Source organism: Malurus melanocephalus, unplaced genomic scaffold (assembly GCF_030028575.1).
Source record: "Malurus melanocephalus ecotype Western Australia unplaced genomic scaffold, MMel_1.1 scaffold_12, whole genome shotgun sequence".
Taxonomy (NCBI): domain Eukaryota; kingdom Metazoa; phylum Chordata; class Aves; order Passeriformes; family Maluridae; genus Malurus; species Malurus melanocephalus.
Window position 1 is genome coordinate 816673 of NW_026623244.1, and position 26884 is coordinate 843556.

The 26884-nt window shown below is 40.2% G+C and overlaps 2 protein-coding genes across 2 annotated transcripts in view; one reads left to right on the forward strand and one right to left on the reverse strand.

The window, feature by feature from the left end:
• Positions 1 to 2158: 2158 nt before the first annotated feature.
• On the reverse strand, positions 2159 to 7829 carry GSTO1 (glutathione S-transferase omega 1). The gene is made up of 6 exons (XM_057379382.1): positions 7708 to 7829; positions 7518 to 7626; positions 6166 to 6388; positions 5070 to 5171; positions 2975 to 3081; positions 2159 to 2710 (listed from the first exon to the last, which is right to left on the reverse strand). The coding sequence occupies exons 1-6, from the start codon at positions 7739 to 7741 to the stop codon at positions 2557 to 2559; spliced, it is 729 nt and encodes a 242-aa protein (XP_057235365.1). The 5' UTR covers positions 7742 to 7829; the 3' UTR covers positions 2159 to 2556.
• A 3233-nt stretch (positions 7830 to 11062) lies between these two features.
• Positions 11063 to 26884, forward strand: part of CFAP43 (cilia and flagella associated protein 43) — a 39477-nt gene continuing 23655 nt past the window's right edge. Inside the window, exons 1-10 of the mRNA XM_057379398.1 lie at positions 11063 to 11183; positions 13145 to 13398; positions 14218 to 14314; positions 16757 to 16924; positions 17852 to 18002; positions 22583 to 22733; positions 24044 to 24123; positions 24811 to 24942; positions 25690 to 25806; positions 26584 to 26664. Coding sequence (XP_057235381.1) covers positions 11092 to 11183; positions 13145 to 13398; positions 14218 to 14314; positions 16757 to 16924; positions 17852 to 18002; positions 22583 to 22733; positions 24044 to 24123; positions 24811 to 24942; positions 25690 to 25806; positions 26584 to 26664 — 1323 coding nt within the window. The 5' untranslated portion in view covers positions 11063 to 11091. The remainder of the gene's footprint in view (positions 11184 to 13144; positions 13399 to 14217; positions 14315 to 16756; positions 16925 to 17851; positions 18003 to 22582; positions 22734 to 24043; positions 24124 to 24810; positions 24943 to 25689; positions 25807 to 26583; positions 26665 to 26884) is intronic.

Genomic DNA, 26884 nt, shown 5'->3' on the forward strand with positions numbered 1-26884 from the left:
CAAAACGTGGAGTAGATGGTGAGTAAAGACCATACTTACTGTACTATCTGATCCACAGAAGGCTTTGAGGAGAACTCTGACCAAAGGGAAGAGCTGTTAATCTGCTTGATCCCTTCCTGAACTGACTTCCATCTTTCTCTTCTGTTGACCAGGACTGCAAATGCAAATATCTCCTTTACACCCATCCACCCTCAAAGGAGAGAGTCAGTCCATTCCTTATAACTTGTCTTTTTCTTTCAAGACYGGGCCAGTATTGCATATTCATTACCACATTAAAAACACTTTGCCTGAGGCCTGCATTTCTTGCTGTGCTGTAATGAGTTCAAGACCCCAGCTGTCTGCCTGGGGATTTAGAACACAGATATTTAATAGCAAATTATAAGGCAGAATATTTCATTTTACTTTTTTTTTGCTGAAGTAACACATTTATAATGGTACACTACAGCCACTAAATAAAGATGGGGAGAGCATTTCTTTCTGTTCAGATAACAGAGTTGCTGGGTTACTGTGGTCTGGCTGGAGCCAGTTCAGTTTTTGGATGCTGATCTCTGCTCTTAAACCTAGTATTGGATCTCCCTAATGTCACATCTCCCACTACAGTCAAATAACACATTGGAGCAAACTGTAACATATTTCTGCACTATACTAACAGCTTTTAACAAGCCCTACACAAAGCAGAACCACTAATAAAATCAAAATGCTCTGTAATTAATTCTTGGAAGTTTGCCACTGAGATCCCACCAATACTACTTCAGAGACATTGGCTTTATAAAGCTCAAGCCCTGCTTTCATCTAATGAAAGGGCCTAGATCCACATCCTGACAACACTTCACAGCTTTAGGCTTCCTCTGGGTTCTCTAATGACAATCTACGAAACATGTGTAGCATCACATCCTGACTGGAATTTTTTTTTTTAAAACATCAATATTCTAGAAGAAACAGCAGCATAATTATTATTTCTCTAAGTAGTGCCAGATGTGTTCAAAAGCCACAAAGATAAACAGGAGAGGAAAAGCTGCATAGTTTGAATTAAAGCTAGTAAGAGCATAAACAAACCCCTCCAATGGCCACAGGCTGACAGACCAAATTCTTGCTCATTCTTTTTCTTCATCAAATGTCTCCTTCCTACTAGAAGTTACACAAGTATGCACTACCTCAAAGTTACTGTGCCAGGGCAGAATGTGTTACAGGAAAAATATCATTCCACTTTTACTCCAAAGAAGCTCCAAGACTCCCAGTGCCTCAATTACCATAAAATCCATGAACCACCACATTCTGCTATGCTTCATCACCTCACTGCAATGGGAGGCAGCTAAGAACAGTCTTTGKATATCTCATGCCAACCACCTCAGCCCCCTGGGAACCACGGCCCTGTCCTTGGACATGCTGCTTTGCCTTATTTCCTTCTGTGTGCTTATTCCCTGGAATTAYGCCTAGTTTGGGTTGCTAGTGGTCTGACAGATACACACAGCTGAGCAACATTAGAATGAGTCATGGATGTGGACAGGAAAAAAGAAAAGGAACAAATAGGAGAGGAAGAAGTTTTTTTTTCCTGTGACTGCTTCTGATTCAAATAATCTTATTCCCACTCTGCTATATTAACATATAGGACAGCTTCAAAGATGTTCAAMTGAAAAGCTCTGATCCTGTCACCTGATCAGACAGGACATATTTATTCCTTTACCAGCAGCAAGACACCACCATGTTCTGACTGAACTCCTTCTACTTCCATTCTCTAATTTTAATTACACCTTAACAAGTATAGTGATGCTTTAAAGACTGGAGGAGAACAGAAACTAAATATCCTTCTGCTCAGGATATGGTTTCTGTTGGCTTTACTCCTCACTCCAGCTTTCAGGTTAGAAYTTAGAATAAACACAACACTACTTCAGAACAGCAGAGAGGGATTATAGCATATCTAACACAAACTGGAAGCCCTTACTGGATGGCCCCTGCAAACATGACTTCAGAAGAGGCAGATGGGCAGGGTTGCAAGGTCAGTGTTTTGGCAGTAGAGCTGTCTGGAGAGACAGCCAGTTTGCACTAGGAATCACATCTTAACTTCACAAGCCACACTATGTGTTTTAGTCTTTACAGTGCMCTGCTCCTCTCTCTCTGCCTAAGCAGTCCAGTGACTAATAGCTGCCCAGAAAGAGGAAGGAAAACCTGTTTGAAGACAACACTGTTTACTGTTTATTATTTTTTCAAGACACCAGTATTACAATTTTTAAATCAGGTACCAGTACCAGTTCAGGGAATGCTCACCAGCAATGCCTACAAAGAGGCCAGAGATTACAGACCATCACCTCTAMGTAAAGACATTTTCCTTTATGCAGTATACATGGCCAGCAATGACTTTCCATCTCCTGCTTGAAACCAGCACATCCTTCTCCTGACAGGAAGGAGTGSAGTTCACAAAAGGTTTCTCAGCCTTTTCAGCGCAGATTTATTCCCTATTATGAAATGCAACCACAGAAGAGCCCCCATCAAATTACACTAACTTCCCACACTGATAAACAGCACTGACACTTCAGCCAGCAAGCGCCTCCTGGCACCTCAGAGCCCATAATCACATGCCTCAGGGCTGTTCTTCAAATACAGCTGGAGGTAGTTCTTGTATATCTGTGGGTCAGTCATTGTAGCCTTGACAGCAGGATCCTTTTTCATGGCCTCCATCCAGCGCTGGAGCTTTGGGGTGTGATTCAAAGAGCTACAGGAAAAAGGAAGGGACTGAGTAACGCAAATGGAAAATCTGGAGGGCATCAAGGAAGCAAAACAGCTTGAACAGTTGCATTTTACTACTTTCTCTGTCCCAGTACAATGTCCAGCTTAGAGCAGGATGCTTCCCCCAAGCTGCAACACAGTACAAGCTTTCTTCAGCAGCCCCCAAGAGTGGCCCAYTGCTGCACTGCACACAAGGAATATTGATGCTGAGGCACTTCAGAACACACCAGAAGCCAGGCAAAGTACTCACTCTTTCAGCTGGAATGGTTCCAGACGTTCAAACCATGGCCAGATCAAGTAGTCAATCATTGAGATTGAGTCCCCACCATAGAACACGGTGTTGCGTTTGGACAGAGCCTGGGAAGGGTGAGAGATGTCARTTGCCCCCAGAAGGAAAAATACAGCACAACACTACAGTACCAAAAACCCCACTTCATAGTGGAAGGCAGGCACACTACAGGGATCAGTGAGCAAACCAAGGAGATACAGTATATTTCTCTTGTGCATGCAATATTAGCAGAGTCAGAGCTAGTCAGAATAGTTAAACTTAATACTACAGCTGCTATTKCCTAAACTGTCAGTCCAGCTCTTCACCAGAGGTTCAAAAACTGTCACAGAATATGAATCACGAGCAAGCTACAGCATGTGCTCAAACAAAGAAGAATTCAGCTCAGAATATGTTTGAGATTTCGTACTTGCCAGAAAGCATTAATGGCACAGACTAATTGAGCACGACAGCACACATGCATTTCTTGAGCAATAAATCCAGCTACATTTACCATCCAGGTAAATTAGAGCACCATTTTAGCAGGGACTCTTTTCCCATGGTGGTCAAGGCCGAATGGTGTCAGGGATGCATTTCTAACATTACGTCTCAAACTGCATTTGATTCCAGGTGCAAAGGCAACAGGAAGCAAATGTAACTTACACCAGAAAGATCCTCACAGCTCAGCACAGAAAGCAGGGCCACAAAGAATGCAGCAAGTTCTCCTGTTACATTTATTACTCTGATGCATTTTTAAATGCCATGGTCATTCAAGTTTAATATGCTTTCAGGACCCTCCCAGGGCTTGGTATCTTCTTTCATTAGACTAGTGCCTCTGTTTTGAGGCACTTTGGTGTTTTAAAGGTGGAACTCAAGAGACCTTACAAATTTTTGTCTTTTTTGACACACACCACTCCACACACTCATGTGGCATTTACTCCCTGTCCCCAACCCCCATGATCTAGTAGAAATTTTAAAGCAGCCCTTCAGGAAGAATCGAGCTTTTCGAACTCCCAGGTGTCTGGTAGAACACAACTAACAGCTGCACAGGGGCAGAGACAGGAACACAGCACCCTCTGTCGGGCAGCAGAAATCAAAATACAGAGGCGCTCCTAAGGTGCTCCCCTCTGGAATATCTCTCGCAAAATGCTGAGAGAAATTTGTATGGCTCTGTTCCGGCCTCCCATTCACAGCTGATCATCAGCTGCTGCTGCAAAAACAGTGTGGGTATAGTAAAATAGAGACGCTGAAGGAACGTAAGTTATTTCACAGTATTAATCAAGCAGGAATGTTAATTCTTCCTTAATGTTTAATACATCAGCATTTCAGGGAAGTGAAACACACATGACTTCCCCCAGGAACTCGGCATCTGCACTATTCCAACTTCAGTCTGATCAGATGGACATGACTACCCTCAAAACAATTGTATTCTGGCAGCCCAAGGGGGTGGGAAAACAGAATGCAAAGGACTGCTAGGAGAACAAGGAAAGTACTAAAAGTTTATTGGCATAGCATAGAAATACTCTGGAGGAACTCTTCCTCATTGATCCACCCAAGCATTGGCTGTGGCTGCTAAAGACAGAAGGAATGGGTAGCAGAACATGGTCCAGGGATGGATTTCTACAAGGCACAAATTACATTCTGCTTCCAACCACCCCCAAAGATAAGCTCTAGAATGAAAAAGATTTTATGTCATCACCAGGGTATCTGCACTGTTTCAGCACAGATGCTCTTCAGCAGCTCAGACTCCTCAGCCCTCACTCATAGCACCTGCTGCAAGGTTTCCTTAATTTAAAGCAGAACAAAGATATCCAAGATAACAGCAGTCAGCTAGAATTAAAAAATCTCTACAAGTCTGCACAGTCTTCATCATTAGATAAAGTTTAGTTTAGCTTCTTGAAATTTATTCTAATGGTGCCCTTGTGCATCCTGGGCTGATGCACAAGGCAATTCAGAGAGATTGTTTCTTGYTGTAGCTACCAACTAAATGAGAGCTCTACCTCCAAAGGCCACAGCATGAAAGCTAAAAAGGGATCATAAAAAGGCTGGCAATCTGCTCATTACCATGAAATASTCTCACCTCTTCAAGTTTGCCAAACTTCTCAGCAATCTCTGCTTTTAGTGCCGTGGTGTCCTGTCCATCTTTGACTGCCAAAACATGCTTGAAAAGCAAGGATGTTATCTGTACAAAGGAAAGTATAAAGTTTTTAATGTACCTAGYACAAAGACAAAAGCAAGTCACTCACAACTTAAAATGTTAACTTAGATGTTAAGATGTTAGATGCAAGTTAAATCTTAAAGAGATTTTGCTTTAAAGGTTATGTAAAAACAAACAATAAAAATCTTCAATACTTCACAAAATGCAAGCAAAAGCCTAGAGGAAGAACGAACACTAATAATTTCAGTCTTGTAGGAAGAATAGAACAGTGAAGAGAAGGGTGTTTCCCATCTGCACATTTTCTTTCTTGCAACATACTTCTTTCCCAGCATACAATCCCTCTTTTCATTAGGTCTATTTACAAAGGCCTGTTGCAAATATATTTTTCCACCCCTTTCTTTGTCCACATCCCTTTGTATCTTCTGTTGCTTTCTCTTGTGTCTCATATCCAAGTGACTTCTTTCACTTCCAGATTCCTCAAATCACAGRCTAGTACAGAGAGTTTAATTCCAGTCAACCACCACCAACCCGAAATGAGAGCCAAACCCAGTCTCCCTATACTTGTCCCATGTTTACAGCCACATGACATCTCTTGTCCATGGTTTTAGGCTCTCTCAATCAGGCATTCTCCACATCCTGCATTGACACAGTACTTCCTACAGAAAAGGTCAGAATAAAAACCAGCAATTGTCATTTCCTGGGTCTCACATGTTCAGCTGGTTTGGTCCACTAACCTTTGCTCTACTGTAGGATGCTCAAAGCCCTGCCTCAGTCATACAAACTTTCACTAGCTTGGATGCCTTYCTGCATCCCTCCTTGCACATAAATGCTGGGAGCAATTCAGAGACACGGTGGTTTGTGTCACAGTAAAAGTCCCAAATATCCCCTCCACTTATTGAAAGGCTCATCCCAGACACAAGACCTGCCTTACAGGATGAAAGCAGCATCAGCAATAGAGATGCAGTTTTTTGTGCAATGGTAAAGTCAGGAACACAATCCCACTCTCATCACACTGTACCTTTGAGAAGTCTTCCAAGAGCATCCTCTGACAGGCTCGCTCATAGGGGTCKGAAGGCATCAGCTTCTTCTCTGGAAATGCTTCATCCAAATACTCRCAAGTGATTGGGGACTCACAGATCAGCTGGCCCTTGCTGGTCTCCAAAACAGGAACCAGCCCAGCRGAGTTCTTCTCAAAGTACCAGTCAGGTTTGTTCTTCAGATTGATGTTGATTACTTCATGGCTAAAAGAGCAAAAGAAACAAGACCCAGACAGGCTCAGTTCTGCTCCAGTCCACCCCATACCCAGGTGAAGCACAGTCACCTCAACAGTTCAGTACTTGAGAGGCTCAATTCTCAAGCCACTGAACTGCCTCGTTTTCCTAAAGTCCTGTACAGGACTAATTTTTGGACACAGAAATACTGCCATTCTTTGCTGGAGAAAGCAAGTGCTGACTTGCCATGAGTTTGTTAAACTAATAAAAGACATACAGACATACAGTCTGTTAGCACCCAAGACAGGCAGCCTTTATCATCATGCTAAAAACAAAGGTCAGAACTCAGCACATTTATTAATCAGAGGCAATATAGAAAAGAAGCACTTGATTGCAAATAAGCTACACCCCAATTAAGAAATACACCTGAACCTTAAACTGCACCAAAGAGCAAATCAGGAGAGCATCATACCTACTTATCTTCCCAAACTGTGGCCTCACATAGAACAGGTGTTTAGGGTGAAAGCAAACAGATATTGGTAAAGAAAGATACATGGGAAATATGTCTATTATCACCAAACCATAAATTATATGCTGTGTTACATGTGTGACCCCAGAAAATTAGATCACATTTAAGAATGCTGAAATGACATGGCTATCTTGAAAAAGAAACAAACACAAGTACTGAATTCCATTAACCTACCACAGTACAGGAATGAGACAAGGTTATAGTAACACAGTACATTTCCTCTTTTACAAAGGCCACTCACTCACTATTGTGTTTTGCTGGGCAGTGATACAACAGAAACATAGAATATTCCTTAGCTCCCAGAATTTTCACTGCTGCTCACATCAAAAACAAACAAAAGTGTATGTTACGTTCTCTATTCACATTTACCCAGGACAAGCTATGACACGCAAGAACTATAAAAGGAAATCAGCTTGGTRTTTTTACTTTGGGCCTTTATGCAGCTAATTTAATACAGAGCCTACTTATTTCAGCTTTAGAGCAAGACACTCACAGAAACCTCTCCTCAATCAGTTCCCTCTGGAATGTTTAATTTAGGAAAGAAAGGAAGCTTGGCCCGCTGCTTGTTCCGTGCGGGCCCCGGGGTGCGGGGAGGTGCGGGGAGGTGCGGCGGGGCCGCGCAGAGCTCACCTGATGCCCTTGGCGCGGAGAACCAGGCGSGTCCGCTGCGCGTAGGGGCAGAAGCGCATGCTGTAGAGCCGGAGCAGCCCCGCGGGCACGGGCCCCGGCGCCGCGCTACCTGCGGGGAGAGGAGCTGTCACCGCCGGCACTCACCCGCCCGCCCCCGCCACCCCGGCTGTGCCAGCCCCGCGGCGCTTACCCTTGCCCAGGCTGCGGGACTGRTCGCCCGACATCTCGACAGGACGCGATGGGCCGCGATCTGGGAGTACCGCTCCGCTCCGCACCGCCCTCGCCCCAGCACCGCCGGTACCGCCCGCGGGGGGACGGCTGTCCGGCCCCGCCTCTCTCCCGGCTTCCCTTCCCTYCCTCCCACCCGCCTCTCGGCCCGGGGTAGCGCTGCTGCCTCTGCTGACCAGGAGAAGTTACCCGGTGGTCTCTCCTTGAGCTGAGCGCCCTCCCCATTAGCTGGGATAGGCACTATTCAGTGCTCTCGATGCTCTCCCTCTCTGTCTCTCCGTTTACAAATAACAGCACAACCACCTCTGGCACTCCYGTGGAAATAGGACACCCTCGACTGAACTCCATCCCACGGGCCACAGGTATTTATAAGCAGTGCCTCTAGCAGCTGCTGAGGTACCCGGTTCCCCTCAGTGCCCCCTCCTGCATCACCTTCCGCCCTCCAAAACCTGGTTCAACCCCACCTTGAAGGTAACAAGGAGGTTTCTGTCTCCTGCAGCTATTCTGCTTCATGATGAAAACCCCAAAGGKAGACAACAACCCATCAGACAAGAGGGCACAGCAAAAGTTAAATCTAACCTAATTACTATCTTGCAGTCATAGAGGGATTCATGCTTGCTTCTGCAAACAGGATCTGTGGGAGCATCAGTCTGTGCATACAGCAAAAGAAAGAACCATAGCACAGACTGAAGTCTTCTCCATCCCTTTGCTCACTCTTCACTTGAGATTAGGGCACCAGGGCCTTCCTTGTATAAACWCTCCTTGGAGTACAATAATGGAAATGGAGGTGCTTTCCTCTGAATGAGTTTCACACATTCACACAGTATCCAAGGTAATCTCTGACCACAGAGGTAAAGTGATTCCCTTCGTGTGGCTCCACACACCAATCTTCAGGTTGGAGCTGTACATTATGATGCCTATACTAACTTGGGTCAAAGTTACAAGATGCTTATATCGTTTGAGTTGAAAGCTATGACCCAGACTTTCTACATAGTATAATAGCTTCCTATACAATGTAACAGCTTTCTATACAGTGTAATTGCTAAAATATGGTTCAACTAGTTGTTTGATGCTTGAATAAACAAAAGCTCGCCAGGTGGATAACCTCAAAAAATAGACAAATATTATTGGGAAACAGCAGGATGTACTAATGAGAAATTGGCAAATTTAAAGCCAATTAGGCACAAGATTAAAAATTTAGACCTGTTAGATCCAGAATGTCCAGGGAAAACCATAACCGTGCATACTGCAAAGGAAAAGTTGAAAAGTTCAGATGTGAGGTAGACCTTGAGCCTTCATCAAAGAAGACCCCCAAGACCACCTAAATTGGGCACAAGCACAATACAGAAAAACTATTTATAACCATGAGATAGCATTATGTAAATTAGTTCCAGATGTATACATGATGAAGTCATACTGACATAGCAATACTAAACAATACTTATTGTATAAATAAACCATAACACATGACAAAGGAGGGTGAGACAGGTGGAAAAATCCCCCTCACCTCCAGCACTGCAATAAACAAATACCTGCTCTAGAGACACTGGTCTACAARTTTTTATATCTAGCCTATCTTTTCAAGCATCAATTAACAGGAAATAACMCTTTTGTAGGGACCAGTGGGCTAAGACAGCTCTTGCCAAAGGGAAGGAGAATCCTGGCCTGCATGGCAATGCACACTTCTCTGTCAAACCCCCAAGGCTAACAGAGAGTTTTCTGATTTCATCAGTAGAATCCGTGCCTGCACGAGGAGCAACTTCTACCTGCTGGTCACTTCTGGTTGGTTTTGTCACTGATGCTGGGCCTCAGACAGCAGATCACAAAGGCCAGTATTTTTCTGTGGTGATCTCACCTGCAGATAAACACTAAAATGGCCACTAGTAACATAGCCATGACCTTGACACCATTAGCCATTAGAATGGAGGAACATAATTTTTGTTGAGTCACTGCTGCTTGAATATGTATATATTAAGCAGTTCAGCAGAGAAAGGGAGTGGTAATTTGTTGCACAAGTCTGCCATGCCTTAGGCAAACAGAAACTGTGCATAAGGTGTCCTTTGCCAACAAAATAATTTCTCCTGCCATAAAAAAACAAACAAGYGTGTTAGAGGACATAGTCCTCATTCCTCTAAGTACCTATCCTTAGGAAAAATTCAGCAAAATTTTGGGTAATGAAAATAGAGGAAATTAATTTGAAATTTCTYGTAGCAATTATGAAACACACAGGCAGTCTGCTAACTCACAGCCTGGAGACAGGCATGTAGGAACTCAAACCAGCATCACAAGACACATATGCTACAATAGGCCCTCAAAGGCACCATAGAAAGTAAACCCACTTCCTCATTCCCTCCTGGTGTTGCCTGGCATGCAGAGCAGCTGTGGGGCATGCAGAGCAGCTGTGGGGCATGCAGAGCAGCTGTGGAGACAAGAGCTAAGGAACAGACTTGTCCTGCTGTCTCTGGACAGGAATGCCACTCTCCATCATTGCCCTCTAGCACTGTGGGTGCACAGCACTGTTGCCAAACTGTACACTGCCACTCTACAGGGAAGCAACAGCAAGCTAGTACCAGCAAGATATTATAAATAACTATCATCCCTTTAGGAAAGGGAATCTATTTTTTCAATACCTAGAGGTTCTTACTCTATTACCCGGTTAAAAGCCTGAAGTACAGTACACAGCGAAAGGCTGCAGCTGTACTTTCTCTTCTTTCCCGAGAACTTCCCCTCAGCTCACTCTGATGCTTCAGAAGCTTTACTGTGAACAATCCAAGAAGAAATTTTGTAYCTTATAGAATTACAGAATCATCAAGGCTGTAAGAGACATTCAAGGTCCTYAAGCCCAACTGTCATCCCCAAACCACAACATCCAGCACCAGATCCAGACAACTCCCAAACACCTCCAGGGATAATGACTCCAGAAGAAGAAAGACACAAGAGCCAACAGGAAAAGAGGTTCAGCTGTCCTTCTTAGAGAAGGGCAGGTGGCACTGGACCAGGTGCAGGGACACATGGGGGGACAGAGAGAAGGAACCCACAGTTTCTCCCCAAAGACTGATGCACTCCTATACTTGATTCAGCACCTTCTTCCTAGACGCAGCTGCAGTGATTACCCAGGTTAAAGGCCACATATATCAGCGGCTCAAGGGCAGAACTAGCCTGTCTTATCAACAATAACAGCACTCACAACACCGCTCACATTTCCCACCGCTCCAGAAAAGGGCGGGCCGTCCCTCACAGCCGGCCTTTAAATACCCGCCCGCGCTCAKTGATTGGCTGGCGCTCCGAGCTCGGCCAATGGCGGGCGCCGTTGCTGTTGCCAGGGCGCGGCGTCCCCGCGGCGGCGATGGCGGCGGGGCCGGGCGCTGAGGGACCCGGCGCTGAGGGACCCGGCACTGAGGGACCCTCCCGCGCCGCGGAGGCCGCGCTGGAAGTGAGGTGGGGGCGGCYGGCACAGCCCCCACACGCTCCTCAYCYGGGTGGGGTGYGCGGGGTCCTGTGCTGTGCTCACCCGCGGCGGCTCCTTGAATAGGGCGGTCAGACAGGGAGAGGGAGGCTGCGCTGGTCGGGATCTGTGAGGAGAGCGCGGGGGGAGAGGGATAGAAGCATTTGCACAGATCACAGGATCACACATCGGTCGGGTTCAAGGGACCMCAGTGGGTCATCTGGTGCAACCTCCCTGCTCAAGCAGGGTCATCCCAGAGCATGGTGCATGGGGATACATCCAGCTCTGGAATAGCTCATGAGGGAGACTCCACAGCCTCTCTGGGAAACCTGTTCCAGTGCGTGGTTGCTCGCACAGTAAAGAAGTATTATGGCTATCTATCTATCTATCTGTCTATCTATCTATCTATCTATCTATCTATCTATCTATCTATCTATCTATCTATCTACCTACCTACCTACCTACCTACCTACCTACCTACCTACCTACCTACTTTTATATATAACAGCCTGAACTCTTGCCCCCTTAGGCCTTTACTGGATGTGTACCAATGATAAATTGTGCTGTCATCCCATTAATTTATCCCTGCATACACGTTTTCTAGATTTCATTTTACCTTCACAAACAGGAATTAGAAGTATTTCATTTCCACTCATTCAGACCTAATGTTGGACTAAAGCACAGAGCTAGTCCTGTGAGCATGTTCAGAAAGGTCTCATGTGCCATGGCACCTCCTACAATCAATCTCTTCTTGTACGAAGGAAGGCYCAGAAAAACACTCTCAGCTGAAATGTCTCCTCTGTTGCCATGGCTTTCAGTTCATCTGCACAAGCCCTTTGTCTGTGCTCCTTCTTCTCTCTGGCTCCACTTGACTCCTCTCCTATGTAGAAAAAGAAGCCAAGASCAGAATCTCCTCAAAAAATAATAGGAATCTGTTGCTGGACATAAATAACTCAAGACTGGTAATTTTAAAATTTTGCTAAGTAGGAGAGTGATGAAGCAGTAGTATTATCTTGTCCTAAGAGTGCAAAGGATCAACAGCTGAGCTGATTTATGACTGACTTCTGTTCACGAAAGGAGCATAAAAATGCTTCTGGTCTTTCCCAGTTAAATTTTCTGATTTAGAAAAAGAGCAGTGATGGGATGTTTCTAAATGGTAATTCAAAGAGGAGATGCTGACAGCAGTGTCCTACACAGAGGGTGTCTGTTACACTGCTGGAACTTTCCTGCCATGGTACCAGCAGGCTAAATTGACATCCTCAATTAGTGGGAAATGCAAATACCTTTGGTAAGGAAACCCCGCTGTTTGTCCACACATCTGCAGTCAGTTATGAATTTGTTGATAGGTTGTAAGTTCACAAGCAGAGTCCCCTTCAGTAATTTATTTCAGTCCTTGTGTAACACATCCTGTTTACATTCCAGAGTTTGACCATGTTGAAGTACTTGTGTTTTTAAAGAAGAACAGTCCTCCTGGTTGGCTTATATAAACAGAAGCTGTRCCTTTKTATTTTTTATTTTATGTGTATGAGATGAACTATGAAAGTGCAAAAAGGTTAAGCAAGCACAATTGGGTCCCAAGTATGAATTGTGCCCATGCGATTCTTTCAAATGAAGTTATGTCTTTTGCTGTGATATGAGTACAAAACCGAGCCTGTGAACTGGCTTTATTTTTAGTGAAAACTGAAAGAAATACAAACATCTCTCCATGTTCTTGTGCCAGTTCTTTGTGCTYTATCAGGGTGAGATTGACCGTGTGTTTTTGGAAACACTGAACTAGTGACTCATAATAYTGGATCTCAGTTGTTGTGTTTTGTAACATTGGTTTGAGGATGAGTCTAACAAATCCCAAGCATCAATTCAGTGTAACTTAAGCTACAACATTCCCTTTTGCACAGTATTTTGAGAAATGTGTGTCTTTGATTAATGTTCTAACATTCAGTTGCTCTATTTTCAGTTGGGTTCAGGGATTCTCAAACAAGAACTTTGGCTTTATCAACAATCAAACTCTCTGCTACCCTTGTGGTAAATACATCCTCTTCCTGGACATCAAAACAAAGAAGACAAGAGTACTGCAGTGTCAGTCTGGCCAGGTGGGAGCCTTTGCAGCAAATGCCAACAGTCAGGTGCTGGCCTTTTCTGACCGGAAGCTGAATCCCAGCATATACATCTACACTTTTCCAGAACTGAGTAAACCAACAGAATTAAAAGGTAGTGATGTAGTAACCCTCCTCATCATCATTTCATTAAAGCAATACTTTAWTCATCCAGTTTCTGAAGTTGGTTTTTTTTTGGTTTTGGTTTTTTTTTTTTTAATAAGTCTCGAAAAACAATGTGACAGGGAACTGTCTTATGATGAGATTCATGGAAAGCAGTGGAAGGAATTTTCCACTGAACTAGTTTGACTTAGGTTCAAGCTAGGGAGGAATATAACCATACATAATGAAACTAATTTAAAAGGAAAAGAAAAGGAGTTAAATGGAATTAGTTTYAGGAAAATGTAGTCAGTATAAGCAAAAAAATCATACTGCAGTAGACTCCCAAGCAGACTGCTGAAAGCCAGATGACACATCCAGGATGTGAGAGGGATGAGGGTTCTTGCRGTTAAACTTCAAAGACCAGGATCTAATTATGTTTTTACCTGTTTCATGTAGTTTCTCTCCTTAGCTGCTTACCCTATTCATGTTTCAGTTCCCTTGCCATTTAAACAAGGATCATGCTATTTGCTTTTTTCATATGTATGAAGAAATTACGACCATAAAGAATTTCATGGTACTCAGGGAAAAATAYTTTACAATTTCAAGGTATTATTGAAAACAAAAAATGGAAAAAAAATTCCAAGCAGTGATTAATAGGGAACATTTTTATGATCAATTCAAAAGAATAATCTACAGTGAAGCAAAGAAATCAAGGGCCTGAAGAATGTTTGAAGAGTTAAACTGGATATAAGGAAGTGAGGAGAGTATCTGTGGTAGTATACAATGAAGTCTGGGGCAGTAAGAGACCATATTTTTTATTTTTACATTTCAGGTGATGCTCAGCTGGACTACACCTTACTTGCATTTAGTTTCACAGGCCCATATCTGGCCAGTTACTCTTCATTCCCAGAATTTGTTCTTTCAGTATGGTAAGAGCAAAAAAAAATTCTCTGATCCCATTTTGCATTTAATTCATATTTTTGTGTGATTAATATTTTAGCATAGATTAAGTTAACAAATGTGGAACACATACTGGTTGTCTTTTTTTTTTTTTTTTTTTTTTTTTTTTTTTTTTTTTTTTTTTTTTTTTTTTGATTGATCATTGTGTGCATTTTTTTTGTACTAAAATTGCTGTTTATTTTCTAGTGTATAGAAAAATACACTAGAAAAATAGACAAATTGGCTGTTAGCTGTACCAAAGTTATCTTCTACCTTCTTCCAAATTTTGTTTCTTGGAGTACTTCCAGAGCCTTCAGCATCAGTTAATTATCTGTTCACTGTTGGAAGTTGAGCACCATGCTGTTTGTGGAAGAAAGTTGTCTGCTGAAAAGAGGAAAAAGGTTCTAAAGCCGATTTGTATTGGTTAGTCCTCCTGGACTGTTCAGTGGTCCTCTTAATTACTTTTGCTTGATCTTAGTTCTGGCTTATAATTTTGTTCAGTGATTAAATTAACATGGATCACTGGGTCAGATCATCATTTTCTGCTTATTGCCATGGAAAGAAATATTATATAATATAGTGCAAATACAGAAAGTTGGAACCTTTAATATTTTATTTGTACTGTAAAATACAGTCCTGCTCTTTCCTCCATTGCCAGCAAGCTCCCATTGACTGTGGAGTCTGAGCACTTCAAAATAAATGGTGAGGGTGTAGTAGGAGAAAGGCAAGCAAGGACATGTGAGGAACAGTCGGTATAGTCTCAATTTAATGATGATCTTTTCTTGTACAATTATATGTGAAGATGCAAAAACTCCTGGAATTTCAGAATTTTAGTAATGATAGTATTTACTATTACAAATGTCCCTTCTTTATCTCGTCTGAAGAACAATAATGTTTGCTGTGAACTCTCATGATCCACATTAGTTCAAGAAGGATGTCTCTGTATATCACACTGGAAACCAGCAAAGCCTCACTGACCTGACAGTTTACACACTTGTCATTTACAGCAGAAGTGACATGGTCCAATGTGTTCATTGTGTGCTCTTACACAAAAATGCACCATCCTGAAAGACTTCTCTAGATTATTCTTAAAAATGAAAATACCTAGAAATGTTTAAATGCTTTAAAGTAGTTGCAATTTTAAGGCCAAGCAATTTAAACCAGTTTGAATCATTGTGTTGTAACCATCAGCAGCTAAAAACCATCATAAAAGTCACAAAGAATTTAGTAACAAAATACAATTACATTAGAAAATTATTATTAAAATACAATTACATTAGAATTTGTAATAATTTGAACAGAGGTGTGTGAATTTCCTGTGAAACCAGTACCTTCATTTTTGTGATTGGAATATATTGTACATTCATTGTAGAAATGTGTGTGTATAGATGACAGAAATCTCAATGTTGAGCATTAGATGTCATGACTATATGACAATTGCACAGCCCCAGTACTTTAAGCAGCTAGTTTGGAATCAGAGGTATAAGAAATGTTTTGAAAGACATCAGTCTCAAAATATAAAGAGCTTGTGGATAACTAAAAGCTGCCTTTCATCTGAGATATTTTATCCTTAATTTTCATTCTTTTCTGTTCAAAGGAGAAGCTTAATGTCAGATTCCTTTTCAGATACATGCTTCACTATAGTTTCAAATCTTAGTAAATTATCTACTATAAAACCCTGTTGGTGTTATCTGTTAGGTATGAGACAAGAACAAGATGACAGATCTTTAGAAAGCAAGAAATCAGTGTATCTTTAAAAGCCAGAATTGTAGTTTATAGCTTCCCGTAATTTTAATGAGGGTTACTGCAAATGTGTGAACACTTACCATTTTTTGCATATGCTATAAATGTTAACCATTGTTTGCTTCRTGATCATTTCAATGAGTGAATTTATTACAGCCAGACTAAGGGATTATACTGAATCCGTTTCCAGCAGTGTATGTTTTAGGTTTTTCCTCTCAGTAATAATGACAAATACTAGAGCTATAAATGTTACTTAGATTAACAGTCAGATATATTTTCCAATAAATTAAGAAACCGTTTTAACCATTTTATTCAAATGATGTTAATCAGTCATTGGATAGCACCTGAAAATGCAAATGCCATCCAAAATTAATGTGATATTGAAAAATATGCAAATGAGATGAGGAGAACATAAAATAGGTTATAATGGACAAAAGAAAAGTCAGTGGAAAGCAGRTTTCCAGGCTGCTGTCAGCTATACATAACAACCCCACACAAACTCTGCCTTGGTTTATGCCCAGGTTAGTTTGCCTAACTTGKTTGGCAACAGAAATTTTTCGTCAGTGTGAAAGTATTTGTTTTCCAAACTGGACCTTGAACATAAGTCATAATCACATCCAGATCTTTTGGCTTCAATGTTTTTTTACCTTTTTAATGGATTTGATTTTCTTTTATTTTCTTTAATGAAGGAATTGGCAAGAAAATATCCTCCTGTGCAGTAAGCCTCAGCCRGGGCTAACAGCGACCTCGCTGAGTTTTAACCCTATGAATTGGCAGCAGCTGTGTTTTGTTGCTGAGAGCTCCGTTACCATCTGGCACATTGAAAGGAGTAAGGACGAGCATCACCTTACACGACAGTAAGTGGAGCACCCTTCAGGCTAAGAGCAAAATGTACAAGYATATTTTAATAACAAAGACTAGCAACACACATCTATTTGCAAAGGATTTAGTTCCACTTAGTTCATCTAGCARTTGCAGTCAGTAATTGCTAAATCACAACCACTATAAATCTAGCTAGTCAATCAAGTGAATTAAATTTATGATTTCATTTCTTAGAACTCACATGATCAGATTATGCACACCATGAAGCTAATACTAATCAGCTGCTTTGGCAGCCTCAATCAAAAGCTGTGAGACTGAATTAGTATAGTGCCTGGATTGCTTTTCTGTAAGTGGCTACATTGAGCATTGCTTTTGTAGCTATGAAACCATCAAATTKGGATCAATTTCTTCCTAGTAAGCATAGTTCAACAATATCTTRTAGTCACAAATTGTACCAAAAGCAGTATCAGTTTTCTATGTCATTTTCAGCTTGTGTGGCTAATTTACAGGTCCAGAGAGGATGGCTCAGTCAATGCAATTCACTGAGCACAGCAAAACCAGAATTTAGTTATGCCAAAATGTGTTTTGAGGTTGGTGTAAAAGTAGTATGTATCATTCAAGTTGCAGTCTTTGAAGTATAAAACCTATGCTTCAAGGTGRCAGCCACTCTACCATTTCCAACTGTATTTAATCTTGTTAACTATTAATATAATGAATATATTGCCACTGACAGTTACACTAGTGAAAGTATAAATAAGGCCTTAATTTGTGATTTGAAAGAAATACCAAAGAGTTTTGTGCCTTTTGGCATTACAGAATACATATGTAAATACATAGATATACTCACTTTTCCTCCATTATTTTCGCAGAAATAAAGCCCATTTTGAAAACAGCTTCTCCATTTTGTATCATTTACTCTTCATATTTCTTCTCCTCAGACTGTGTATTTTGCCTTTTCACAGCCCTGTGGAACTCCCTGATGATTGTGGAGTCGTGAGTCCTCATGAGGATTTCTTTTTYCCACCTTCTCGTTGTAATGATCCGTACCATGGCCCTGATTTGCCAGTTTCAGCCATTGCTGGACTAAAAGGCGATGAAGCAGAAACATTTGTGGTACTTACTGCATTTTTTCACTGTTACTATTCCAAGTCATTATACTTTCTGTGCAAATAGGTGTTAATAAATTAATAATTCTCATGCTTGTTAAATAGGTGCCATCCAATAAATGGATCTGTTACCTCAACAATATTTTTGAAATCCATTTTGCCAGGACACTGAGAAGACACCAAGCTGCTTCACAGTGCAATACAGCATTGAGATGTCTGACACAGGTCCTGGCACAGTCCTGTATCTGTGCAGTGGAGGTTGGAATGTGTATCAGCAGAAGCAGTATGAAGTGCATCAGCATTTAACTATGCCCAAGCTAAAATAATTTTGCTGAAACCTTGAAAAGCTGTTCCTGTGCTAAACTGATAGTGACCCTCAGTATCCTTACTTCCCTTTGGGATTGCTTTCTTTTAGACTCTGAAAATGTCTCAAGRTATGGAAACACTGAAGGCTTTATTCCAGAGAGCAACCCCTACTTCTGACTGAAATACATTCCCGTACCTCTGTCAGTGTTGGACCTTGCTATGCCATTTGTCTCACTCATATTTAATTATTTACTTTTTATCCCCCCTTGAGATGCCTTCTTTTAGAGGCTTCAAAAGTGTTCTCATTTTTTTTAAATTTACTTTCACCTGACTAGCACTAGAAGTGTGAAAGCATTTAACTTGCAAATCTGGGATTCTCTTCTAATGCTAAGACCACTGATTTCTATTTGGTGGCTTGTGATATATATGAGATACCCAAAMTAGCATGCCTAAGATGACACTGGCATTATACTACTTCTTCTCAATGGGCAAATGGGAGTTCTGTATTACCAGATTAGTATACAAAGCAGATTCAAAAAATTAAAACCAGGAAATTATGTTTTCCTGACCTCATCCTCTTTTCATGGCTTCATGCATTCACAATGGTAGAGGTTTTTCACTGTGTTTCCCATGGTTTCCAAGACAATCAGGAACTATGAACAAATATCCTTTATTGATTCTAAATACATTTGAACTGCTCATATTTGAAATCACTCTTAGAACAYGGAAAATTAAGAAAATATGTGCTCATCGGGGGCCTTGCCTTTTTTGTTCTGCCTTAATGCCTCTTAGGTTATTGCAGATGATGAATTTTGCAAAACCCACTTCGTTCTTTATTTTGTAAAGGGAATTACAAGAAGTGTTGGGGGGAAAAAACCAGCTCCTGTGTAAGGTTTGTGAGGTTTAATAGAATTTGTCCTTGAATGAATGCCATTCTGTTCAGTAGTAGTAGATTCTTATGAACTTGCAGAGCCATGTTGTGAACTTTTCTACACCGAAAGGTTTGTCTTTCAACCATACTGGATATATATACTAGAGACCTCTATAGGGTATATTCTCAATTGTCTTCAGAAAAACCTAAATTTCTTTTTAGCACCTTCGATGTGATTATGTTCTCTTTATCCATAGAAATATTTCTGGAGTAAGAGTAGGCTCTTCTAATAGTCTTCATTGAAGATTTCCTTTTCTTTCAAATTACATGGTAAATATTTTGATAGTTATTTACTGTCCAGTTTTCTTAGATGGGTGTATTCTTGTTGTCAGTCATTGGTAAGACAGTGAACAGCAAATTATTTAGAAATGAATTATTTATTTTTCAGAAATAAAAGCTCTTGTTCCTTTTGTTGTGGTAGTAAAATGTTGTTTCCTTTGTTCTAAACTGTGAGGTTCTGCACTCAGTTTAGCACTGGGAGGCAATTAATCTGTTTCTGGCATGTTTTCACCTTGCCCCAGACTATGGTAGCTGAGTAATTTTTTTTCAGGACTTTAATTTATTGTGCCTTACAGCACTAATTCTCTACTCCACGCATGCCTGGGCACAGAAACTCCATCTCTAACTGAGCAGAAAAGCTGAGCTGCTGTTAGATCTTGTAAGTCCTGACACTGGAGGGAAATCACATGCATATGTCCTGACAGGTTAAGCACCTCCTTCCAACACCCCAGCACTGAAAAACAAGCCCATTGCCACTCTGCGTGTTTGCTTCTTGGAAGTGTGTCAGTGTTCCATACTCCAGAACTGAGGCTGGATTACACCCAAGTATAACCACAACGGGGCAGCAGAGGGAAAGGAATTGAAATATCCTACAGCTTTCCATYCCTTTTCTGCATTAGATTTTTCTAGGTCAGAGTTTTCTAAATGTGCTTTACCACAGAACTACGGAATGAGCTGAGTTGGAAGGGACCCACAAGGATCAATTCCTGGCCCTGCACAGGATACACCAAGAGCACTGTCCAAACACTTTCTCGAACTCTGTCAGGCTTGGTGCTGTGACCACTTCCCTGGGGAGCCTGTTCCAGTGCCCAGCCACTTCTGGTGAAGAATTTTTTCTGATATCCAACCTAAACCCTCCTCTGACACAACTTRAGGCCATTCCCTTGCATCCTGTCACTGGTCACCATGGAGTGATCAGTGCCTGCCCCTCCTCTTACCCTCATGAGGAAGTTGTAAGTGCAGTGAGGTCTCCCCTCAGTCTCTTCTCCTCCAGCTGAACAGACCAAGTGACCTCAGCTTCTCTTTGTACAGCTTCCCCTCTAGACCCTTCACTCTCTTTGTTGCCCTCCTTWGRACACTCTCTAATACTTTAAAATCTTTCTTATATTGCAGTGACCAAAACTGCTCAAGTATTCAAAGTGAGGTAGCATCAGTGCAGAGCAGAGAGGGACAACTGAGCCCACTTGAATACACTTAATCTCTAGCACTAATTTTATTCCATTGTCTTTTTATAAAACTTCTTGTGGCAAGAATCCATCACGGATTTTTTTTTTTTTTTTCACTGAATAGGTGCTATTCAAAAGGGAGAGAAGTGAAAAAAAAAGCACTATTATTATTGCTATTGCTATAGTTATTGTTTTTAATTTTATATTATCATTAATATTATTATAGTTGTTGATGATGTTATTATTATTATTATTATTATTATGCATCACTGTACCAATGCATAGTTCTAGAAGCAACTTGGTTTGGGATTTACATAAACTGAGTAAAATATGCTAATCCTAGGATGGGATTATGTGTAAAGACAGTCATGACAGCAGATACTAAGGGAAATTGCAGAAATTGTGTTTACACAGGAAGCTTCTGTTTTGCAGAAGCTCAGTTATAACCTTCCCAAAGATTTGTGATGTTCAAACCTTATAAAATCAGTGCAAATGCCTATATTAAATGTTTCTCTGGGTGATGTAGAGCCCTATTTGCTGTAGATTTATTACTGTGAGTCCCACTTGATTTATAAAATAAATATTAATATACTTTATTTTGGTAATATTTTTCCCCTGAGAAATTAAAAATGCTTTGCAAGCATAAATAGAGTATAAGTTACTTACCCAGAATCATATAGGAAGTGCTTGGCATATTTTGTTAATGAAATCTAGGTACTTATGAATCTCTGTCCTATGTTTTCACCACAAGTCCATYCATATTTTCTCTTTTTATAGAACCTTTAGTGACACAGCAGGTGTTTTATAGAATGATAGAACCTTCTTTTTTTTCATCCATCATATTATTTAGTAATCATCACCACTTCTGCACACATGCATGGTGCTTTGAATCCTCTCTTTTAWATGTTCTCCCAAGGATTTCTTGTGYTTTGTTCTCCTCATGCCCTCCCTGACTTCTCTTTTATCTGGTTCTTTCTGTCACGGTATTTTATGGCTTCTGTTACTRTTGTATCTGAACAGGCCACTCTCTGTCTTTAATAATATTTGCTGTACAAGTTCTGTTTTTCGTGTTTTATGGATGACAGATTTATGAGAGTTATTTTAGCGAAATGAAATTCAAGRCACATGGGAAGTCCAGGTCAGGGATATTTCTAACACTTATTTGCAGATGACACAAAGATTGACAGAGCTGTTTTATAGAGCAATTTGGATTGTGCAATAAGATAAACTATTCAAACAAAATGTGTTTTAGTACTGCCAGGTATGCAAAAGCCACATGTGCACGTTATGGGTATAAAGCGGAAGAATATTGTGAAAAGCAGTTTGAAAAGCATTTGTCATGCTGAGGTCATAATGAGTAACCATTTAAATTGGATCTTCCAATGCCCTTCTGATATTTAAAGAAACCTCTAGGAGCTCAGTGTAGGAATTTTATCATAATTTTATCATTAAAAATTTGGGACAACCTTGTTATGGTGGGTCAATATCTTTGTGAGGATTGGGAAGATACTGGAGGGATTTCCAAGCTAGGGATAAAATTGTAACAGATGCAAGTGTTGGAGAATAAATACAGATACATGCAAATTAAATAATGTATAGTTTTTAATTGAAAATATAATTCATCATTTAAATAAGCTTCTAGAGAGATGAGTGGGTTCTCCACTACTATCTCCAGACATACTTTTTGTGGAGAATGTTCTTTGTCAAGTTTCTGTCTACAGTAAAGGGATGACTGAATAAAATAATGCTGGTGTTAAACAAGATGTCAGACTCTATGATGTAATGATTTTTTTTTTGTTACCTTGAAATGTATGTAATGTATGTTTCTTATCTTGAAATATATWCTTACAGCTTGTAAGAATATTCGTCAGGTGTTGATTGAACTTGTTTATTTTCATGCTGAAGCCTAGAAATTGTATTAAGACTTCAGTGCATCCCACTGCCCACTGCTGGACTGCAACCTCAGAAATATACATGASCTGTAAAGAAGGATATATTTTGTCAATTGATGCTGAGAAATACAGTGTTTGTGTTCTTCAACAAAAAGCTTCATCTGGTAAGATATAACCGAGTGTGTTTCATTCAAGTAGGGAGGAAAGTGGAYGGGGGAAAGCTTTTTGTGCTTTCTTCTCTTCTCCTATTCTCCTTACAGAAATTATAAAGCTATAAAGTAGAACCCTATTTTTTTATGTACYGTTTACATATAGTACAGGATTTTTTAAGCTCCCTGACTTTCACTTTTGATTGTCAACACCAAAATGGAAGGCTTTTAAAAAAGCCCAACAAACCAGCATTATTTCTCTTTTTGAAATCATCAAGAAATAAAAAGCTGAGGTGTGACCAGAACTGCTTTTGCCAGCTGAGTAGAAGGCAACAAGAAAATTTGCTATTTGGGCTTTTTCTTGTCCTGTGTATTCATCTTTGAGTCCTGTCTTAAACTTCCATATTCAAATCAAGCTAATAGACTTTTAGGCAGGCTGCTGATGTCTGGGAGTAATACTGGGAGTACAGCTGGAAGCCACTGGTTAGAAAAACTCATCTCACACTGGCCTCTGTAAGACACATTGTTGGCAATCATATGTGTGTTTACATGACAAAAGATTAATAGCTTTTGTGCTAATAGAGAGCCAAATTAAAAGCCTCGGGAGAAACAGTGGCAGTGGAAAAGTTTCTGTTCATTCTAATTTTAATTGGAATAAGCAATGCTAAAAGAGGTTCCCCACTGCTTAGTTTTAGCATTTCTTTAGAACTGCAATCACTTGTAATTTAGTTAGGATTTAGGGGTTTGTTTCACTTTGTTTTGGTCTCCACAATACAAAAAAGATAGAATGAAGGTCAGCACATTTCTACGAAGATGATTGTGGTCTTAGCACATGACATATAAAGATGGTCTGAGAGAAGTAGGTTTGTGTAGCCTGGAGAAAAGGAAATGAGGGATTTTACTTTTGCTTTAGCTGTCCAATGGAAGATTACACAGAAGATACAACCAGACAGGCAAAGGACACAGTTTGCATCAACAGAAATTCTGGGTATATACTAGGAAATAAACACTGTCATAGTGAAGGTAGAAAGACACTGAGCAAGTTGACCAGAAAGGATATGGAATGTTCATTTTGGGGTATATTCAAACTGTAGCTGGTATGACTCTGGACAGCATGATTCAACTTTGAAGTTGGTTCTGAGTTTGAAGTTGGCTCTATGCTGAGCAGGAGGTTGGATTAGCGGACTTYGGGGATCCCTTCCAACCTAAATGACTCTATGATCTTCTTAGTCACAAATAAATAGTAAATCATCCCAGATTTGGAGTTGTGACACATTGTTGCAATAAATTAAATTTGGTATTTTATGTCGGTTTTATGCTTTCAGGTGGCAAACCAAACAATCTGCAAAAACCAGTTTTACTTGCCATGGCATTTTGTAATGAGGGACTGTACTCAGCTGGAAGCGTAAGGCATCCTTTATGCTTTTAACTTACTGTGTGAAAATCAAAGAGTATTTTAATGGAGTATATTTACAGAGTTCATTGCAAAGACAGGAGACAGGAAAAAGTAAAGAGCTGCAGGACTATAAAGATCTTTTCTGGTGTTGTCTATTTACTTTGTTAAGACTTAACATGGGAGCAGCATGAGAAGATAATGGTTGTAGTCAAAGAAGCAATAGAAGAGGACAATCCTAGTTTTATTTAAGAATATTGTAGAGGAACAGAAAAGAAAGATGGACAAAAAATAGAGAAAATGGCCAACAGAATTTCCAAATTGGTTTGTGCAAAATGTAATTCAATATCTAAGCCAATCTGACAAAGCCATTGTACATTCCTGCTTAAGAGGGGGACAAATTCTTACACTGTCTCAAAAAGAGCAATATGAAATCTAAAGCATTAGCTGATGAGAGGGTCTGTTGTTATCAAACACAGATTGTCACTCAKAATTGTAGTAAATAACACCTTCATGTTTAATAGATTCTCACRGGTTAGAGTCCTTTTGATTTAAATATGCTAAAGGAAAATTAAATCATTAGTGATAGGATACAGTTAAGCACTGCTGCTCTAGTGATTTTCACAAGTCCTTCCAGTTCAGTTTGCCAGATASTATAAATGACATAGACTTCATGTGGATTGGTACTTTTCTGCACAGGAGGGCATTTTAATCCTTTATCACATCAACGATCTGCAGTATGAGATGAAAATCTGTGCTGATATCTCACAACCCATATCCAGTCTCGTATTTACTCCTGATTACACCAGTCTTCTGCTTGTCACTGACCAGGTACAGCATTTGTGATARCAGCAGTATGTAATGGGATATTCCTGTGATTCTATATGCATGTGCTGATACTATCACTACAAAATGTCTAATGTAATCACACAAGTTAACAAATTATATCAGAGGCGAACATARTCTATTCTGTGTTTTTGCTGAAAATTGGAAAGATTTTTAATGAAGCACAGAGCAATTGTCTCCTACAGATGGTGGAATATGAAGTACCTAATGTTGAGTTTTCCCAACAGAAATAACATCTGAGTATGTGTGACACAGGGTTTCCTGTGTGTCCAGGTCATGGACCTACTGAGCATGAACTCCAGGCCTGMTGTTGCCTGCACAGGGAGAAAAGTGTAACTTGGGTTTATCAGACCTACTGCAACTCTGCAGTAGAGTTGTTCTCTATACAGACATTAAGTTTTTTTGTGTTGGTTTARAATATTTATTAGTTTCTGGAGTAACATGGAATTGGGTGTGTTTAAATTATTTTGTTAAAGCAAGTTTGAGAAACAAAACTTCTTGAGAATGTGATTAGCTGGATCAGTGTAAAATGAACTAACCTCAWCTTCAGCTAGTGTAAATTAATATAATACACTAAATTCAGATGAATCCTACTTTTTACCTCAGGTTAGAGTCAAATATAAAACTTCAGAGTGAAGCTCAGAAAGATGGGTATTTTTTGTTGAAGTCTTTGAAAGCTTTTAATGAAAAGTTTCATAGCCCAGTGATGGATTATTTGTCTTTATTTGTCAGGGGACAGTCTATAGTTACAAACCTGCCCGTAGTGGAGAAGCTGTCAAACTCTTGGACACATCTAGCAGTTGTTTTCTGGCAGCTGATTTTCTTACTCCAGGGAACAACTACTGTGTGGTAAGAAATTGTATTATTTCTTATATAGAATTGTGGCTCTTTTCAGGTAACCAATATGTCKCTAAGGCACAAAATGAAAAGCCTTGCAGAAATCAGGACTGTTCTGATATTTGTGCATTCTTGGAAATTTTTTTGCTTTTCATGATATCTTTTAGTCTTGTAAGACATATATTTTACCCAGCAATTAATTTCCAGGCCCTAAATTCTTCAAGTAGCCAGTTTCAGAAACCTGGGGTCATAGTCAATTAAGTTGGCTGAATCTCTTTGTTCACCATTAGCACGGGAGTGGTAGATTTTATATGTGAATGAGTAGTGTGAAGGCTCAGTGATTTGTAGCCTTACCTCACTGTGGTATTACAAAATTTCCTGGGTATGAGAAGAACTCTACTATTGTTTTGATATCCATCATTTTTCATGTGAGAAAACAAGACCTCTCCTCAAGCCCTTTGCAAAGAAAATTATAAGCMGGTKGTTCTRTTRCTGGCAGAAKGGTGGGAGTGCWAAYACTCATCAYRCTTACATATTTAGCCCTAAATTRTRTCATTCTGCTTAAAGATCATTCCTSTAGTTGCAGGAATTCACAAAAATTGTTAAAAGTATTCCTTAGGCAATCTTGCAGCAACTGGACTTAATAAAAAGCTAAATAATCCCAAGTGAAACTAGTAACCCTTGGTCTGCTATGTTCAGAGATTAGTTGAATTTATATTCTGTAGGAGACACTTCCAGACTACTTGGTTATTTCATCCTGTTCTGACTCTGTTTTCCTCTGTTCAACAGTCCGTAACAATTTCAGGTGAAGTACAAGTTTGGTCCTTGGAAGATGGAACTTTTCTCAGCAAGCTAAACCTTGGTATTGAGGTACATATAACCAGGAGCTTATATGGTGACTGATAGTTAAAATATTCTATATTTTTTGATTGATACCATAATATTCCACAGATTTGGATCAATCAGTGCTGGGGAAAGCTCAGTAATGTCTTTGAACAGCCCATGGATGAGATTTAAAGATTATGTTTCAGAATGTTTCCTTGAGCTAATCATGTCATGTGTTTATTTTGACTGCAAAGCAGAGGAAAAA